The 21,893-nt window shown below is 36.1% G+C and overlaps 1 protein-coding gene across 4 annotated transcripts in view; it reads left to right on the top strand.

The window, feature by feature from the left end:
• Positions 1-16,904, top strand: part of LOC106872623 (calcyphosin-like protein) — a 29,669-nt gene extending 12,765 nt beyond the window's left edge. For 3 of the 4 annotated variants that reach the window (XM_014919678.2, XM_014919679.2, XM_014919677.2), the window contains exon 3: positions 12,536-16,069. In XM_014919678.2, coding sequence (XP_014775164.1) covers positions 12,536-12,774 — 239 coding nt within the window. In that variant the 3' untranslated portion in view covers positions 12,775-16,069. Of the gene's footprint in view, positions 1-12,535; positions 16,070-16,154 lie in introns of those variants that run through there. The other variant, XR_008266971.1, reaches the window with a different exon arrangement.
• The last annotated feature ends 4,989 nt before the right edge of the window (positions 16,905-21,893 follow it).

Consider the following 21,893-nt stretch of genomic DNA (forward strand, 5'->3'; position numbering starts at 1 on the left):
AAAACCCAAGCCCTAACCCTAAAACCCCAACCCTAACCCTAACCCTAAGTAGAAAATTTTTTTTTAAGCAAAAACCAGTACAAACGCACGAACGATGTCATAAATAACAGTGACAAACGAAATATACACCACCGATAGTTGTTGTCAAACAACAGCAGTAATTTTATTCAGCTGAATACACGTCATTGATTGGTTGAAATTACCGAAATACGACAACTTTAACACGAAATAACTTCGAAAATAGAAACTTATCTCAACAACGCTTAGAGTAAAAGATGTTCTATATGACACATTCTACCAGTAAACGAAATTTCAAAGTGTTTGGTTAAAGAGAATTAATTAATCGAGTTTCCCATCAAAAGGAAAAGATCCTAAGATATATTTATATTCACCGTAAACTTGGCCATTTTTTTTTTTTTTTTACTCCAGCAAATGCTTGAAATAAGGTTTAAGTCTATACGTGTCTCATAAGTTGATAACCGACTTTATGGACAAAATATAGATTAACAAGAATCCGGAATGTAAATATACTATATGTTGAAATAATAGAGGTCATAAGACTTCATTGGAACACTTGCATCAGTAGCATTCAATATATCTGCTAAAAATTATCTGCGTAATTTAGTTTTGAGCTCTGATTTCAAACCTCATTGGGAATGACTTCTACTGATAAAATACGTATCAGCCCACTATCACAGTTGATATTAACAATTATAACCTCCCACTAAAATTTGAAACTGTGTACCTATATTTGAAATCAATACATTTCAGTTTAGTGGCGTTCCAGTCACTTGTTTATGAAGCATCAGCTGTTATATTAATATCTTATATTTTAAATTATCAATATTACTGTCTATATGTCGGCTGCAAGCTGGCAGAATCGTTACCGCACCAAACAAGCAGCTTGGCGGCATTTTTTCCGTGCTTACCTTCTGAGTTCAAATGTCGCCGATGGTTGATTTTTGCCTCTCATAGCTTCGGGGTCGATGAAATAAGTACCAGTTGAGCACTAGAGGTCGATGTGATTGATTTACCACTACCCCCGAAATTGCTGGTCTTGTGCAAAAAATTTGGAACCAGTATTACAGTCTATACGTGAAGGTTGCAGAATAGATAAAATGACTTCACGCTAATGGTCTCGCAACAGATGATTTTGGACTTATTTCTGAATTAATTTTCCATCTTTGTCTTTCATCACTCTGAAATGAATAAAGTAACTAATTATCCGCTGGGAATTAACTTTACACAATCCCAAATTAAATTTTAAAATATTCCTTTCTACTCTAGGCACAAGACCCGAAATTTATGGTGGGGGCAGTCGATTAGATCGACCCCAGTACGCAACAGGTACTTAATTTATCGACCCCGGAAGGATGAAAGGCGAAGTCGACCTCGGCGGAATTTAAACTCAGAACGTAAAGACAGATAAAATATCGCTAAGCATTTCGCTCGGAGTGCTAACGATTCTACCAGCTCTACCATTGGAAAGATTAATTATATATTTAATTTCAATATAAAAAATAATTATAATTGTGAGGACTTCACTGAAACATATATTCCTTTACGTTGTATTGTACCATATGTTTATCATCTTGTTGTATTGATACAGGAGCATTTGGCATGTTGGCTGGTGCCTAGCTTAAAATGTCGACATTTATACTGAAATTTAAGGTAACTGACTTAGCTTGCTTTTACTATGATATGCTAAGGAAAAGGAAACGAATTAGGGTATAGTATGCCAACTGATAGGAAAATAAAAACAAACCTAACAGGATGTGCTATTCCTTACTCTATAATTTTCAAGTTAACACATGTTTGCACCAGTTTGCACTGGAACTATACTTTTGACTACCTTCTGCTTGTATTCGAAATGGTAATCGGATAATATATTTTAGTTGATTTTTTTTTTCTAATGTATTATTGATTTTAGTTGGGGGTGAACCATTTTGCAAATGTATAGATACGTTAACCACGAGATAAAGTTAAGTAAAATTCCCCAAATTATTCTATATGATGTGCGTATCATATTACCATAATTCTTAGCATTTATTTGTAATAAACGACTGTTTTATAGTAACTGTTGTTCTCAAATTCCTAAAATAAAAATGCATAAAAATTATGGCTAGTTAATTCTTTCGTTTCCGATCCGGCGCTAAACGTGAGTTCGTGTAATCTATTTATATAAAAGAGAGTGTGTGTGTGAGCGTGTGCATGTGTGTGTGTGTGTGTGTGTGTGTGTGTGTGTGTGTGTGTGTGTGTGTGTATTCCTTATGCATTCGAAAACTGAGTTGCCGATTTTGACGTATGGAGCGTCAAAAGATTCAGTAATCTTTCGGCAATTAAATAAACTTTATTTTCATTTACATATTTTCTACGTTATCTCAAAAACCAGCTTTAGTTATTTGAAAGACATTGCTCTACAACGACCCGGTTTCATGAGAAAGTGAAAATAGTTTTACGCTTTCAATTTGAACCAAAATTACAAAGTGCTGCATTACGAGAGTGACGATGTGTGAATAATGAAAGTAATGCTTCTCCGAATTAGTTACACCTGTACTATAATTAATAAAGAAAGCTGCTTATCATCTACCTATATACATTGGGTCATCCCATAAGTAATGCGAGTTTTTCAATTGCATGAACTAAAAGTCGGAGGGGGACGGGATAAACTACCTGCATGAACTTGCTATAAAAGCTGGTTGTAATTTTACCTTGTCCTTATTCTTACTGCAAGTCGTATTTTTTTGTTTTTTTAATGTGTATTGAGTTGTATTGAAGTGTTGATTTTTGTGCTGCTTTGCAGTGGTTTACCGGTTGTGCTTTCTCTCTGTTTCAAGAGAAAGCGACGGTTAATGAAAAAATGTTCTATTCGGACCTTAGCGGGTCGGAATTGTGCACTTCAGAGGAGGAATTAGTAAAGGCTGTAAACAGAATAGACATGTGTCTTGGGAAAAAAAGAGCTTAGCTGAGGTAACGGAGTTAAAAAGGAATGAAATGGACTTGTCTAAAATGGAAGAGCATCAAAAAATGGCACATAAAGTAGGTGGTGACGTGAAGTTGCCGCCTTCACTGAAAGTTATGGAGGACATGATGAAGAGAACCATTGTGTATAAAGTTTATTCAATGGAACAGAAAAAGGTAGACCAAATAGAAGCCGAAACAATTGAGAAGGCGTTGTGCATGGTATCTAAGGGTATGGTGTTTTTGGCAAGAGGAAGCAAATATGGGACGGTGGTGGTCCAGTGAATAAAGTAGTCCTTCTACCCATATGTCTTGGAAGGAGGACATCCAAGATCAGGGTAGAGGGAATCTTGCCAGACATAGATGTGGCTTGGGTTGTCCTCCTTGGAAGTGAGGATGAAGTGGCCGTCCTCCAGGCCGCAGAAACGGAGGAAGTGATGTGGAAAGGAAAAACATTAGAACTTATTGTTCAGGCTGAAGTAGAATCCCTGGAAGATTTGACGGAGACGGTGACCGTAGGAGACATAATCTTGAAATTGTGGGTGGAGGGCAGACTCTCTCGCTGTTTTAAATGTGGCCAAAAGGGCCACATTAAAGGACACTCCCCTCTTCAGAAGCATAGTCTGGGAAAAGTGGATAAAGAGTCGAAGAAGCAAGAGGAGGTACAAATGGAAGAATGGAAAAAGGAAGAATTATGGTCAGTGGCAGAGGGAAGAACGAAAAAGAGAAAGAAAGGACAGTGTGATGTGGAGCCCCAAGCCATCCCTACCCCACCCATAACCTCTCAGACCTACCCTCTCTCCACAGACACCAAACCCATTCATTCCCTTCACGATGTAAAAAAAAAAGAGAAAAACAGACATCACAAGATACACAAAATTCCACACCCCGTGAAAATAGCTACACGTGTGTGTTAACAGAGGATGTAGTCGAGGAACTAATAAATAAGGTAACAAGGTGGAAGACAGCAAACTTTGTGGATGTGGAGGGATATATTGATGTTGTAGGTTGGCACATGTGAGTGCTGGCGTCTCAGAGTCTGAAGGAAGTGATTGCAAAATATAAAAAAGGTTATAAGTATTGGAAGACTTATGTGAACCTGAACGGTAAAAGTAGGATATGAATGGAACTGAGAGAAAAATTCGGATTGGACGTTTTGAAGGACTCGGGATTCAGAAGGAAGTAAGCGTTGCTGCTTGAGGTGGGGCAAGCAGCTCATTTTCATGTTTCCTTTTCATGTATCATTCATGTTACCATATTTTTAATTTAATTTTTTTTTTCATGTTATGTGTCCCTACATGTTTTTGTGTTGTCCCCTCTATGTTGGCCCCTTGTGGGTGATTAAAAATTCCTTATTCTTAGTGCAAGTTTTGAAGAGTACAGTTCGATCTTTTCAAATGGAAAATTCAACCCACCTGCAACATTTTTGAATTTTAATTAAAAAATCTTTGATTCCTAACGAAACATTCGGAGTGTCAACGCAATAGGCTCGCTTCAAACGGTACTACCTACAATTGAAACATGATTTCAAACAGAGATGGTGCATACACCCGAAGTGTTCAATTTACTGCGTGTCACCTTCTGCCAAGTAAAAAATTACCTGTCGCATATCGACCAGTGTCCTTTAACATGATGCAGATCCTGAAACTGTTTATCTAATGTGCATTTAAAGAATTCTACTGGACCTGTATAAGCATAATGATTTCTTAAATATTTATATAGAACATATCATTTTTCTCAGTACTGTGACATACTACATTTCAATTTGTCATTGTTTTAGATTTTACGAGAAAATAAGGTAGAGCTACTGCTTTTGAAATAGCAGTGGTTTTACTTTGAGAGAAAATTATAATGAACATTGTGGCATTGTTATACACAAATGTGATCCAGGTTTGCAGTGAATTAACCATCTGAATTACGACCCATTGCACTTCGTCCTCTTTTCATTGAGAGAGAAAAGGGTGCGACATGGCGCTCATGGAATATCAAATACAACAACAATCCAAACTAAGTCTTTTTTTTTTAGTCTTGGTGGAGAAAAAATATTTCAACTAAACACATTGAGTTATGAAGCACATTGAAATAAATCAATTCTCGCTGTTACATCTACAGGGTTGGTTCATTTTTTTTGCATCATTTTTCTATAGCTCATTCACCTTTCCATAATGCTCTAACAGTGATTCTGTTTGCAGCACTGGATTTAAATGCAAGCTAGAGAGATTAATTAGTTTCATCTGTTGAAAGGAAGCACCACAAGCATTTTGGAATGTTTGAGAAGCTGTTGATTTGATGGTTAAGAATCTGGAGTTGCTATGCGATTTTCTACAAAACCTTTTTCTTAAAGAAAGCTAGCAGGAGAGCTATTATGAACATATTTATGACTATTCTTCATTCTGGAGCAGAATAGCAAAATCAAACCTGCCATGAATACAATTGGATGACTCTGATGGCAAGATTGATCTTCCAAATTGTGTTGAGGCTATATCAAATTACAATGAAATAATAAATCAAGTTTTTGACAGCCCATTGAATACTATAAAATTCACAGGTCGAGCAATACGAGCCACTACAAATGTTGATTCTAGAAATAAGGAAATCATCAACATATTTCATAGAGAAATGTCATAAAATTACTGATTCCTAATAAAAAAAATTTAAAGTTATCCAATGGCATTTTTTAAAAAAACTATCTTTGGTAGGGGAAGCCTTGAAAAGGACGCTTGGTGTTAAATACTGTTTCGAAAACTAATTGACGTTACAATGGAATAAAATGCGTAAACATGATAGAGGACAACAATATCTAAGAATGTATCTCAGAATAAAAGAAAACATGTCAATGCGACGCGAAAACTATTAACCTTTACGCGATTGACACGATTACCGATTCCAGTCAATAAATTTTTAATGCCAATCATTAAGTAAAATACGTTGATTCTTCCCAACCGATCTATTTACGCATAGAAAATTACACAGTGGCTCGCAAAAGTTTACAAGCACAGTCAAAAATCCAAGTTTACAGATACTGAGTTAATGCAGGTTAATGAAATTTCCACCATTTATGAAGTTTTTTGTACTAAATTCAATGCAACAGTCATAATTACATAATAATGAACAGAAACAATTTTATACGGAAAACGTTGAAATTCAAAACTCAAAAGCTTACAACACATTTGTACAGTCAAATCAGTATTTAGTTGCATAACTCTTGTTGATGATGAGAGCTTGCGGGTGCTTTGAATAGTTTCCTAAATACGTTTTGCATGTGGTGGAGATTATTTTTCCCCATTCTTAAATTCTTTTCAGTTCTTGTAAATTACGAGGGTTTCTTTTTTGAATTCTTTTTTTCAATTCTTTCCACAAATTTTCGATTCCAGAATATTAATCCCATTTGTTTTCAGCCAATTCTTAGTCAGTTTTGCCGTGTGTTTTGAATCGATACCCTGTTGAAAGGCCCATGGTATTGATACAAGTAGCTAACATTTTATAGAAACCAATTGATATGTATATTCAAAAGGACTATGGAAGGTCAGACTGATATACCACATTGACATGCTACAGCAAGGACAAATCTTGTTGCCAAAAAGGAAATCACTGAGATGACAGGAAACTACAAACCCCCTTCCTTGCCTAAACATTATGTACAAATTGTACGCAAGCTGCCTCAACCAATTCCTCCAGGACCATTGTGATTCGAATAACATTGTGACTGATGAACCGGCTGGTGGAAAGAAGGGGGTGTTGGGATGTACCGAACAACTTTTAATAAACAAAGCTGTACTGTCTGAAGTAAGAAAACAACGTAGAAAACTTGTGACAGTATGGCTTGACTATAGGAAGGCATTCGACTCTACCTTTCATTCATGGGTGCTGATGGGCCCACATCTGGCAAAAGTAACAACTACCTTAATTGCTGCTATAGAGAGACTCACAAAGACATGGACGACTATTCTAATCCTTACAACTGAGAACAGAATAATTGTTTCTAATAGTATAGGCATTACAAAGAGAATATTCCAAGGAGATAGTCTTTCTGTACTTCTTTTCATTTTGGCACTGAATCCATTATCGTTCCTACTTCAGAAAACAAATGGTTACATGCTAGAATCTTCAACTGCCAGAAATATCAATGTAACTCATAATTTATTTGTAGACAACCTGAAAATTTATGCCAAAAGTGTTAACAATGCCATAAAACAGCTGGAATTAATAACAACATTTTAAGCTGATATTGGCATGGAATTTGGTCAAAAGCAATGTTCATATTTGGTTATAGAACAAAGAGACTCAGTCCTCCAAACCTAAAACCTATGCATCAACGGTCTCTGTATCCCCCCCATTCCACACAAAAAATGTTACAAGTACCTAGGCATAGACGAAACTGTTTCATATGAAGGCACTGTGAATAAAGATAGAGTGATCCGAGAATATTACACCGCACTTAAGAAAATATAGCAGTCGGAACTCTCCTCTTGCAACAAAACAATATCCCACAATGCATTTGCAGTACCAGTGCTGATCGCAACATTCGGGATACCTGATTGGTCTGTAGAGGAAATCCACTCCATAGATATTAAAAACTCGCAAAATCCTGACAGTAACTGGGAACTTCCACAGAAACAGTGATGTTGACAGGCTCTACCTAAGAAGAAATAAAGGTGGTAGAAGCCTGAGATCAGTGCAGACGGCCTTTGAATGCTGTATGGTATCATTCAGGCAGCATCTGCTAAACAACAGCAGCAAAAATAAATATATCAATGGAGTACTGAAAAGTGAAGTGAGCAATATTGTACGAGTTGGCAGTGAGCTCCTCAAGAAGCACTCTCTCCTTGATGATCTCCTATACAGCCCCAAAACAGCTGGGCTCTCTTACCTCAGAGAAGACCTGGATGAAAAGACTATGCATGAGTATGTTTCCCGGAAGCTTGAAGAAGACAACAAAATTGACACGAAATGCAGCCTCTCTTGCACACAAGGCCACTACATCACATCACACTTTGAGGGCTATGCGTTTGCGATCCAGGAACAGGAGATTGCCATAAAGTACCTGGTGAACAAGAGAGACAGTGACGCACTTGTAAACCCAAGGTGCAACCGCATGTGTAGGCTATGTCATGATTCTGTGGAAGGCGTCACGCATGTGATTAGCAGCTTTCCTAAAATGTCGTCACGGTATTACCTCCCTATGCAGCACGATGTTGTTGCTAAAACAAGTTACAATGCCATCCGCAAAAAAGGCTGTCCTGAAATAAATTTAGTAAATACCTCTGTTATGGAACACATTCATATCTGTTATGGAATACATTCATAAACACCAACTCGAGGAATACTGGTGGAATATTGCCATCAAAACTTCTGTCAAATGTTAACATAACAGGCTAGATATTGTTGTTTGGGACAGAGGGGCAAAGGTATGTACAATCATAGAGGTCAGCTGCCCTGCAAATATAAATATCTCTTTGAAAATCAAAGAAAAAGAGGATATCTATGGGCAACTGCTTCGAAACCTCCAGTTTCTATATCCAGACTATGAATTCATATTCATACCAATAATAATTGGAGCCCTAGGTTTTGTTAGTAAATGCTTAAAGGAGAATCTGGATAAACTGGGATTTTCAGAAAGAGAAATCTACCAATTCATTCGTTTATTACAAGTGCAATCTGTGAGTGGAACAGTAAAAATATGCAAGACTTTTCTCAAGTTTCAAATGTGAATTTGTGCGTTAACTATATCTCAAAGATGGAGTCATATCTTTGTGGGAAACCGGCTCCTTCCTTAGTGGAAGATTTATAATAATTAAAAAATAGAAAAGACATACATACATGCATACATACATACATACATACATACATACATACATACATGATGGTTGTCTACACCTTATGCAGAGTTTGACCACCTTCTGTACCTACACCTTAGCACCATCATGGCATCTGATAAGGCTTTTTAAACCAGACAATGTTCTGAAAAGACACCCACATAGATTGCACATTCGATTTGGACTACCAAGATAAGCTCTGATCTTTGTGGATCTTAAAATGTCTTTTGAGGCCTCCGTTACGTTTGCAAACCTTCTGGCATACACTGTATTCAAATGTGTACACAGACATATAGGCAGAATAGTTGGTGGAGGTTCGTTTTCCATGGGTTCGCAAATGAGATTTGAGCCCAGCAAAAGAAAGGCATGGTCTGTCACAAAGGTCTTTGTTATTCACCTTCTCGATCATAACATTCTTCCTTAGATCTCTTTTGAGTCTTACATGCGTTATCCTGGCCTCTTCAAATGCTTTCACTCCACTCCAGACTTTTGTTCGCCATCCAACTCGATCCTAAGCAAAAGTTTCTATATCTTCTAGATCCATTCCAAGTGACTTCATAGTAGTCCTTATGTCGTCCTTAAACATTTTTTTAGGTTTAAGCTGATAGTGTTCCCCCTCTGCAAGCTCACCATAAAACAGCTGTTTCGGCATGCGTTCATCCGCCATTCGAACAATATGACCACACCATCTCATTTGGTTCCTTAAAATCATAGCTTTAATTGAGGTGATGCCTGTAGATGCAAGGACATCTGTGTTTGGAATAAAAGAACTCCATTTAGTGTTTAAAATGCGATGAAGGCATTTTTGGTGGAATTGTTCTAACAATTTAAAATGCCTTTCATAATAAGTCCATGTTTCACAAGAATACAACAGGGATGGTAAGACAAATTATTTGTAAAGAGCCATACATACATACATACATACATACATACATACATACATACATACATACATACATACATGCATACGTACATACATAACACCGAAGATATCACCCACACCATAAGCAGTTGTCCGAAAATGTCATCACGGTATTATCCACCGATGAGACGTGATGTAGCTAGGACACTCTATAATGAAATACGTCGGAAGGATAATCCCGAGGACAAAGAAATAAGAACCCACAGTAAGGTAGAAGCATTAGCCACTCATAATAAAAGAAGTACTGGTGGAATGTCCCAGTGAAGACCTCAATGAAATGTGAGCACAACAGACCTGATTTGGGATAGAGAAGAGAAACTGTGCATAGCTGTGAAAATTAGCTGCCCAGTGGATGTTAACATAGATCAGTGGAAAAAAGAGTACGACGCTGAACTATTGAGAAATCTGCCGTTACTCTATCCAGGTTACAAGTTCAGGTTTATACTTGTAATTATTGGGGCATTGGGATATGTAACACACTGTCAAAATACCAATCTTGAGAAATTAGGCTTCTCAAAACCAGAAAGGAGAAAGTTAATTCGGAGACTGCAGATCTAATCCATCACTGGAACTGTAAAAAATTTTTAAACTTTCCAGAATACATGCATAAAGCAAAACATACAAATCTGCACACATACATACATACATACATACATACATACATACATACGCAAACACACACATACATGCATGCATGCATGCATACATACATACATTCATACATACATACATGCATGCATGCATGCATGCATGCATACATACATACATACATACATACATACATACATACGCAAACACACACATACATGCATGCATGCATGCATACATACATACATGCATACATACATACATACATACATGCATACATACATGCATACATACATACATACATACATACATACATACCACAACGCCAATATTCTCTCTGGCATAGGAACGGAGTTCGATCACAATAAGTGTTCATTTTTGGCAGTAAAACGATAAAATATTGTTAAACAGACAAAGAATGTGGAAATCAATGGCCTATCTCCCTTATCACCAGTGATGGATGTTACAAATACTCCGGAATATTGCATACATTGGTGTTGTTAGTAATACTAAAAGTGACAAAAGAACAAACTTAAGAAAGTATGCAAGTCAGAGTTGTCTGCATTCAGTAAGACCATATCCCGCAATATTTTCTGAATGCCAGTGCTAGTGCCAACATTTGGGATATTACACTGAACATTTGAAGATATCTGCAGCGTGGACATCAAGATCAGAAAGGTAGTAACAACTATTGTTAAGTTCCATATCATCAGTGATATTGACAGGACCTTATTTTAAGCAGAGAAAAGGGAGCAGAGGAACAAAGACAGTCCAGACAGTTTTTGAGTGCTACATCGATTCACTTAGACTTGATCTACTGGACAGGAAGTAAAGAACTTATCACATCACATATATGGTTAACTAATAGTAATAGTATCATGAAATTTAGCGAAGAGCTCCTGAACAGGTACTCTGAGCAAACAGCTATCTATGTGAACTAAGACTGGTGGGACTGGCATACTTAAACAGATTTGAGAGAGAAATTCTCATATTTTCAACAAAAAGTTATGCATGAGTATATATCACGCAAGCTTGTGAATACCATCTGTAACATTGACAGGAGTAATAACCTTTTCTGGGTTTGTGAGACACATTGCATCTCACCTATAGAGTTAAGCCTTTGCTTTCCACGGACATGCAATAGCTACTAAATAGCTACTGATTAACAAGAGAGATACAATAGCTACTGATTGACACAAGAGATAAGGATATCTCTAAACCTTCGCATTTTAATAGAAAATATCGATTCTGTCATACCAATGGGGAAGATATCGCTTATCTCAACAGAAGCTGTACAAAAATTTCACATGATACTACCTTTCTAAGAGACACAACACTCTCACTAAAACTATCTAAACGGCTAATTGTAGAAAGTATTGTCCTGATAGCTATACGAAAGGTATACCAGAATGTACCCTCACCTTTAAAAATAAAGAAAACCGGTAGAACATTCCAATAAAAAGAACAACCCAGTCTAATTATAACAGGACAGATATCCTTCTATAAGGCAGGGTGCAAAGATCATGATGTTATGGAGATCAACTGCCCGGTAGGTGTGAATATTTGTTAATAGACTGAAAGAACAGTCGGTAAAAGATAACGTCTGATACACGATATAAAGGAAATATAAGTGATCTTACCTTGAGCATAACTACAAATGTATACCCCGCTGAGTTTGTTGCCTCATAACTTCCAGAAAAAAATAGATACTTTCTTACGAAACTTTCAATAAATAATCGCTTAGATCCTGTAAATTGAGTGTATGTAAAGATTTGTTGAAAAAATTTTTTCCGAGGGGTTGGGGAGAGGAATTTTGAAAAATCCACATGGCCCGACATTTTCCCCTTCATAACTTTCAGGAAAAGGAGTATTTTTTAATGAAATTTTATACAAATGCCTTTCAAACGGTGTAGATTACGATTACAAAGAAATTTTTAGGCAAAATCTTTTCTAAGGGGGCATGGGGAGGAGTTTCTGGAAAATGGTGTTTCGGATCAGACGGCCTACATAAGATGGAATTTCTCCGTTTTGGCGTGGATTTTTTCCAATTTCTTTTTCAGCACAGTCTTCGAAATGATGGGAGGCATCTTTTCACAAAAAAAAGAAAATTGTTTTCAGGAATTGTTATTATCATACATGAAATTATTATGAATTATGTTACTCTATTGTCTAAATAATATACAAAATAATTATAACTGCAATGTTTTTCTTTTATCTAATGTTTTTAAATGTTTGCTTAATGTTTCAGTATTCTTTGCGAATAATGCTATGGAACATCCTAGATATCGTTCTGGAGAATGGACAGAAGAAGAGACTTTACGGAATTTCTTGGACGGTTTGGACACACCTGGTTGCTGTGACGGCAAAGTAACCGAAGAGGAATTTATAAATTATTATGCCGGGGTCAGTGCTACTGTAGAAGACAGTAGCTATTTTGATCTTATGATGAGATCTACATACAAACTTCCGGCCAAATCTACTTGTTAGGTGATAATTTTAAAACACTGGTCAAGCAACCGTATAGTCTCTACACAATGGAATTGTAATATAAAAGATATGTTGCGAATACACACGCGCATACACTCTCACACGTACACAGATACACACTCACGTACACACACACACACGCATACACATTCGCGCGTGCACACACACACACGCACACACACACACTTATACACATATACACAGAGAGAGAGAAAGAGAGAGTCACAGGTATTTTAATTTATTTTCAAAATGTGCTTAATATCTTGCTTTATTAAAACTGGTAGTAATATATGCTTATATATTCTCACATGAATACAGCTTTATGTTCATACATGACAGACTACAGACATTCATGTATTTTTTATCTCGAAAAACAAAACCTAACCTACAAATCTATACATACGTAGTCTGATCAATAAGTATCAGGACTGTTGCCATAGTAGCGAAGCTAAAGCACGCAGAGTAAAAGCCCTTGGCACAGATTGACTTTGAACTCAGATGTGCATGTGCACTAAGTTTTAACGTTCTAGCTCACTTCCGCTATTTACAGCAATACATGGAAGGAAGGTGTGTAGCATGTGATCGTCGCATTGACTATGACAAAGAAAGCTGAGCAGGATATCTGCATCAAACTTTGCCAACAGTTTGGCGATACCTGCTCAGAGGCCTACGCAAAGTTTTCAAAAAATTTTCATCGTTCTCGACACAATCAAGGAGATCTTGTGCAACTGAAATCCGAGTCAGTTGAAAGCAGTTTTGGCACACACTTGGCAGACACGCATCTCATATTCAAATCTTCAGTGATAATGAACTGAACTGAACCGTAACTAGTCTGCACATCCTTTGATAATTCACGGATGGTGATTCTACGATTTCCCCTCACAGCTGCACGCACATCTGCGATGTTTTCTCAGTTCTGCGGTTTCGCAGAACGTTCGCCAATGTCGACATTTTTCGGCCATCTTGAAAACGCTTGAACCACTCGTACACTTGTGTGAGGCTCATACACCCCTCTCCATACACTTTCTGCAACTTTGCGTAGGCCTCTGAGCAGGTATCGCCATGACAGCTTTCTCTGTCATGGTCAATGCGACGATCACACGCTACACACCTTCCAAACACTGTTATAAACAGCGGAGGTGAGCTAAAACGTTAAAATTTAGTGCGGCATGCACACCTGAGTTCAAGGTCAATCTGTGTCAAGTGGCTTTACTCTGCGTGTTTTAGCTTTGTTACTGTGGCAACAGTCTGGATACTTATTGATCAAACTTCGTACATATGTTCATGTTGTCACTCATATAAGCATTACTTAAAACTCAGTCGATGTATGGAAACTAATGAAAATTGTAATCAAATAGTGCTATTTATTCTGAGTTACACAAATATACATGAAAACTTTTCACTTTTTACGGGTGTTCTCATTTTTTTTTTCCATCGGTGGTGAGTCTAATTTATTTATACCAAAATTTGGGCCACCTTAATGAGACACATAAAGAAGTGTGCATTGTAAATATTAGATTTTAGATTAAGGAAATATTCAGGATTATCAGTAATATTGAATATAGAGAATAAATGGTTGCGTAGGACAACTTCCTTTAGTTAGTGAGAAGAGGAGCAGAGATTGAAAGAAACAAAATTTGCTTTAATTTTAAAAAGAAAATCTGTAACTAAACCATTGAGATGCTGAAAAAGAAGTTACCCATACTGCTATACTAGTGAAAGCTAAATCGATATTTTTGTACAACTTCTTACGCAGTGCGTTTGACAGATCTTAAATGAAAATCAATTTTCAATTACTTTCGACGACTAGTGGCTATTTTTTCTTTATTTTTAGTTTGGTCCATCTTTTTGGTTTGTATTCTATAACTGAAAGTAATAGTTAATGTAATTTGTTACGATATTCTACGTAGGCCGATAATTTAGACCGATATAATTTTCATGATACTCTATATAGGCCGGTAGGGTATCAACTGTTGTTTATATATTAGTTTTGCTTCGTGTGTTGTATTACAATGCGTTACAATGGTTCCTTGTGGTAAATTATATGATCAGACGACGAGAAAGTGTCATATTTGGCCAACGTTCAGAATAAAGTTATACGTTAAAATACTCACAGCAACTATACCCACACATCAATGATGTATTCATTAAATTTTTATCTATAGTCATTAAATTTTTATCGATAACAACTTGAAAATAGCAATTCCAAAGAATTAGACATTCATCAATAACAGATAATCAAGCACTTTAGTAGACCAGTACAAATCGGAAAAACAATACCAAAACTAATTCATTCACACAGATATAGTGGATAGGACATCCAGAAAAAAAACATAGAAACTGCATCTGTCGTATAGTACATGAACTAATTACATCATTAACAAAAGCTCATAAAGTACAACACAACTTAACAGCAAATTAACAATAATAGGTTTTATTTGAACATACAGTATTACAAGAACACCAGAATTATAAACTTTCTCATCAACATGAAACAAAACTGTAAGCCACAGAACATGTTTCAGATAACCAACGTAATATACAAATTTTGATGTAAACCTGGAAGTTGTAAACTTATTTATTATTTGTAAACCATAGTTGTTGCTTTTTTCTGCTGACTAAATATGATACATTTACGGTATTCTATGAGTACTTTATTGGTACTCTATGCATACTCTAACTATACTTCTGCATTGTTTTGCTTTCTTTACTGACTTCAACGTGTGGTATGAATGTTGGGACATTTTATATAACTCTAAGTAATTTTATTTTCTGTGTATGGTGTATTTGTAATTGAGTGTGGTAACGTAAGACGGTGCACATTGTATTTACTATTTGCGTTTAGTCTGTTCTTTTGAAACATGGTTAAAGTATAATACTTGGAAGATATCAGTATGAAGTTACATGCGCATGTGGAGGTGTGGAAAAGAGTAGGTAAGAGACGGGTTCTTACAGTACTCCTTCGGCAAATTGCAATCCTAAAACTGTTGGGCGAACAGATGACTAGTTTAATAGTCAGTGTTTTGTGTTGTATGTTATAAAGAGGTATAGAATATTTTCCACACAAGCGGACAGCAAAGTGTGGAGTCGAAAACATTCCTGATGTCGATCGTAGTGAAATGGTGCATGTTGCAGATTGCTTCTATTTTCTTTCTTTTTTTTTTTTTGTTATCTTGTTGAAACTGTCATGTATCTCCTGTGTTATTAGGTCGGGGCATAAATAATTGCAGTTTTTGTTATTTTACACTTTGATTAGTACTTTTGAATAAAATATTATCTAATTATGTCCATGCAATATACTCTCATGAAGTGCAGATTTCGGTCTGTTAGTTTATGTTGATGGTTTGCTTTTCATTGTTTATTGTTTTTTTTCATTTTAGACTATCAAATTAAAGATGGTAAAATAACAAATCATTCAATTTATTGTATGTGTTTAAAACGGAACACAAAGTAGCAGAAACTATTCACAATATCAACAAAGTATTGATTCCAAAAGTTTCCTAGCAGAGACGAATGATAAAGATGGTTTCAGACGACCTTCTGTGATGATAACATCGCATGTGGGTCATTGCAGAAGCGATCCCACGCAAACAACTTCTTGGTTGCTGAAGAACTAGGCGTTGACAGTCAACAGTTGTTCCATATTTGCATCATCGTAGAAAGTACAAAAAAGGCTCGACAAAAAGGTGCCGCTCGCACTGAATGAACTTCTTTTTTATTCGCCACCGTTGCATTTTCTACGCTTCTTTTGCGCGACAAAAGCTACACTGTGACATGTAACGAACATTGCTTATACACAATTGATGGTATTCTGCGTATGGCTGAACCAAGGTTAAGTACCAAAACATTTTCTCAAACTGAAGCTGCACCAAAAGAAGATTGTAGACACTATTTGGTAATCGGCAAGTGGAATCATTCACAACTGTTTCTTAAGCCCCGACGAACCCATCACTGCAGAGAAATATTTCCAGATATTTGATAAAATATACCAAAATATACAAGAATTACAAAGTTTGCGTCTAGTATTGATCAATCAGAATAAAAAAGCATATCTCCTAAATGACTCTGCCATGCTAAAGTTTAAAAGGACTGTCGATAGAATAAAATCAATCTTATTTTGGACGCTTTTATTTATTTTGAATGCTTTATTTATTTATTTATTTATTTATTTATTTTAGCTCCAGTTCAAACGTATCACTTAGTTCTTTGGAGACTTTTCACATTTGCTATAGTTTCTTTTTGAAAGTGTCATATTTTTTAGATAGGCTTCTTACTTGAAATCTCTTTTCAGTGGCTGTCCTAAGTTACAAGGGTGCTCTTTTCTGACAAAATTTTCGTGGGTAATTTTAAGAGAGTTTGATACCATTTCGTATTTATTTTGATCACTTTGCTCTGATTTCAACTTCAGTAATGCATAAACTACGTATTCACTCATTGTTAGTCAGTGTAGTCCAGTGACATTGTAGATTACTGTTGACTGAAGTTTATTTACATACAGTCAAAGGCGAACCTCAATGGACACGATTCGAAGATCTGAATAAAACACTGAAAATCTCTTGTAGGTTTCCCAGCTCATCATGATATTCATCCAATTTCAGTTTGTGAATAAATTATCAAGTTGAGCTTTTGTATCATTTGGAGAATTCTATGTCCATAAATTACCATTCTTTTCCTGGAAATTTGCACTTAAGTACGACAGTCCATTCCTGTCGAAGTTGTCCGTTTCTGTTAGTTTAAGAGTGAAATGTATATTTGAAATTTTTGCTACATCCAGATCGCGCCTTCATGTCTCCTCCCATGACCAACACATTATACTTCGGTATTTGTCAAGAGTGTGAGAAGAATTCCTGTCAGAAATCTGCAACTTTATTTTTGACAAATACATTATTTGAATCATAACAGATCACTTTAGTGCAAGACTTCTGTTAAAAATAGCAATTATCAGTCTAGAAACTTTTCTATGCTATTTAATGTCTTGTATGTTCGTGGATTGAGAAGTAATATCTACTTCGCCATTGTCGCATTAATAGAATTTTCATGCGGAGGTTGACTTCAAAGCCCAACCATTGAGGACTAATTTATTATGAAAAAGTATGTGTTTTCGAATACATGTAGTATCAATGTTGAAAGCAACTGCTCCAGTTACTAATTCAGGAAGTTGATTGACTAGATTCAGAGTGCAAAAATTGAAAGCTGAAAATATCAGAAGATGTTTACATTTAGGTAATCAAGATTTGACTTTTGGGTGCTGTAGCTGGTTTTTCGAATGCCTTTACGGAAGCCGAAACTAAAACCACGTGACGAGTGATACGAGTTGGTCGTCTCGATAGTGTTAATGCCATGCTAAATTTTTCTGTGGATGGATGACATTTATGATCACCAGTTATATAGATGTTAGCTACAGTTTGTATTCGGAAGTGGATGAGCTACAAAATTCACCTTGTTAATGTCATCGACGTAATTCCAACTTCCAGCATCATGCTAGTTTCACCATTGATTATTGCTAACTGATTCCTTAGCCAAAATTGAACATCGGCTGTACTGCTTCCCAATGTTTCTAATGATGATTTTCATTTAGTCTAATCCATTGCTTCAGACCTGCCCGGTTTGGTTATACCTGCTTGGAGTAAAACTCCCGCCAGTAAAGCTGTTTGAGTCGTGAAGATATACAAACCCCACTACCTCAATTGAAACGAGAATCAGTGGCAGGAAGTTATGGTTTATTTCGTTTATTATGATTATTTCAACTTCAAGAACGAGGAAACCACAGCTATGTTGTTTCATTTGGAGGCTCCGAGTCCTGAGAAATGTCCCGTCCAGTATAAACATGGACATTCTCCAAGAGGGTCTTCTCTATTCACTTGAAGTACTCAACTGTCGCCTTTGTGACAACCGTTTGCAGGAAAACTGAACTTTCATTTTGCTGCCACCAACGGGCTTCTGCCAGTTTTGTACCTTTGGTCGTTAATATGATCTTACTGGAATTCGTTGATAAAACATCAGCCTATCATGCTAGATTTGCCTCCGATTTAGCTGCAGAAAACCAACACCATGATACCAATGACACCGTGTATTCGAGACCACCTTATAAAAATTCTCTTCGTTTGAAATCCAATATCAGTCCGCCTTATCTAGAAACTGTGATCGCTTTAACACATTAAATAATCAAGAAAGAATATTCATCTATTTACTTTGTCTATAGAACTTCAAGTAATGCATCTCTAAGAATCCATGGCCATGATGTTGACAGGTCCAGCACATTCAGCTTCACCAAGCCCTCAACCTGCTAAGAAAAGTTGGCAGAAGCACTACATATTTGATGAATGTATTATGATCATTCCATGAACATAGCTTACTCAGGGATCTCTCTGTTATATATATATATTTTCCCCCTAGATACATTATGTGAGAATTTGGTCAGTCAGTTGTGATTTCTCTATGAAACCATATCATTAATTAAGAAACTTTATGTAAATAAAAGCATGCATATAAATATTAATTCCACATTTTGGTACAAGGCCAGCAATTTCGCGTGAGGAAGTAAGCCGATTACATCGACCCCTGCGCTCAACTAGTACTTATTTTATCGACACCGAAAGCAAAGTCGAACTCGGCGAAATTGGAACTTAGGGCAGATGGAATGCCGCAAAGCAGTTTACTCGGCTTGCTAACGATTCTGCCAGCTCGCCACTTTCCAAACATCGTAGCTTAAAAATCAAATGACATTTTGTCAGGCGCTCTAATGATTCCACCAATCTACTGCCAACATACGTATAGATATTAAAATCGAAAGACAAAACACATACGTACGCACATACACGTACATACATATCCACATACATACACAAATATTTATACACTCACACATATAACTATGCACAAACTATTGGACAGTTGTATACAGACAACGTATATACACCCACTAAATACGTATATCTTTTTATATTTGCATCCAAACATTGCTGCAAACAAAATATCTATGCATAAAAACAAAACTGTAAACGGTACATCTTAAATAAAAATATGCGATATAGCAAATGGTATCTGCAAAGTACATGATAATAATTTCTACTATAGACACAAGACCTAAAATTTTGTGGGAGGAGAATGGTCGACTACACTAGTACTTATTTTATCGACCTTGAAAGAGAATGAAAGGTGAAATCAGCCTCCGCAGAATTTAAACTCAGAAAGTAAAGACAAATGAAAAGCCGTCCGGCGTCATAACGATTCTGTCAACATGCCGCCTTTAAGTACACAATCATTTTGCTACATACAATGCAACACAATGTAGCAAAGAGATGAAAGTGTGATTGAGCACTTAATAACTGACCAATTCAGTGGAATACATAAAAAACAATCGATTAAACCATCATATGTAGAGGAGGTTGAGTGGATAACGCAACAGGAAATTACTAAATGTGAAGCATATCGACATTTATATCATTAATGTTATTGATTAATTTAATATCGATGCAATAATATAACATCTTAACTATAATAATCCTTTCTACTACAGGCACAAGACCTGCAATTTTGGAGGAGGGGGCTGGTCGATTACATCGACCAGTACTTGACTGGTACTTATTTTATTGACCCATAAAGGGTGAAAGGCAAAGTCGACCTCGGCGGAATTTGAACTCGGAACGTAAAGACGGACGAAATGTCACAAACGGTTCCGCCAGTTCGCTGCCTTAATCTTAATCATAATAATAATTTCTTCGTTCTCGTTAATAATTAAAATTTCAAGTCAATCTGTTTGCATTAGATTATAACTTCGTTTTTTTTTGTTTTTTTTTAATAAACTGCCATTGCATTTGGACTTTCAAGTGCTTCACATGTACATAAATGACATTCCTGCCTTTTTCCATTTTGCTGAATTATAATAATCCATTCTCTCTTAAAATCTATGCTCTAAGATTTTAGATTAAATATATGCTCTGTGTGAGACGGTGAGTATCTAAGCCTAGAGTTAGAAAATTAGTAACACTGTACGTAAAAGTGTTTATAAAACAATAACTTTTCAACTCTATGTAATATTTACGCCCGTTATGGATTTGCAAACAATGTTCTCACGCAATCATTTCCAATTAGTGCTAAAATAACTCCTGATCGATCTATAAGTACATCCACTCAAGTTGTGTGCTATAGTGAGTTTGTTCACACGAGGTACATTAGAATCCGAAAATATGGCCAATGATTTTATTTCTATTTATTGTATCAGTTCACAAACCGGAAACTTAAAAGTGTTCTATTACTTATAGTATTGTCCCTATTTGGTTGACAACTATTAGATGCTGCAACTATAGCATCCAGGTTCGGGGCTACGGAACGAGGAAGATCTTGTAGTAAAGTTCTTAAAATTTCTGAAGAAAATTTTTGGCACGTGTTTCACCTGTACAGCATACGGCGGATTATACTAGATAATGTTTCTACCGTTTTTCTATGACTGAATTTAGGTAAAATATCGTTTGCAGAGTTACTATTTATCAAACAAAAAGGCTTTTAAGATTTCTCATATTTATTATTTCCGCTTCCTTGGAGCGAGATGCATACATCTACAAACCATTTCTCAATTCCAGTGAAAGGCTTAGTCATATAAATAAGTAGTCTTACCATCATTATTTGCATTTGCTGAAATTTTCTGATCTGGAATTCTAGGATCTAAAATGGATATGCGATCTTTAAGCTACGCATAACTTGCATCTTTTTATCCATTAACATATACTATGGAATTTTCTACGATTTTCTACTTGATATGTGGTGTGGAGTTGGTCTTCAAACCCCATACGTGCTTAACCAACTTAGTGATTTTAATTTTCTCCATGTGCCGGAAAAAAGATAGGTGGTTAGCATAACTCTTCGCATAACCAGATGTAATTCTACTTCTCAATTAGGTTATCATGTAGCGTTGCTGTAATTTCTATCTCATACATGACTGAGTTTATTATCATGCACCCTGATCGAGTGGACAAGTTCCAGAGTCTCGTCAGTTAAAACTGGGAGTAGTCTCTTCGTGGTGTTTACTGGAGCTGCAGCTATTTGATAATTTAATTGAGCGTCTATTATACATTAATATCTATTAAATATCTTCACATATATATATATATATATATATA

Source organism: Octopus bimaculoides, chromosome 2 (assembly GCF_001194135.2).
Source record: "Octopus bimaculoides isolate UCB-OBI-ISO-001 chromosome 2, ASM119413v2, whole genome shotgun sequence".
Lineage (NCBI taxonomy): Eukaryota > Metazoa > Mollusca > Cephalopoda > Octopoda > Octopodidae > Octopus > Octopus bimaculoides.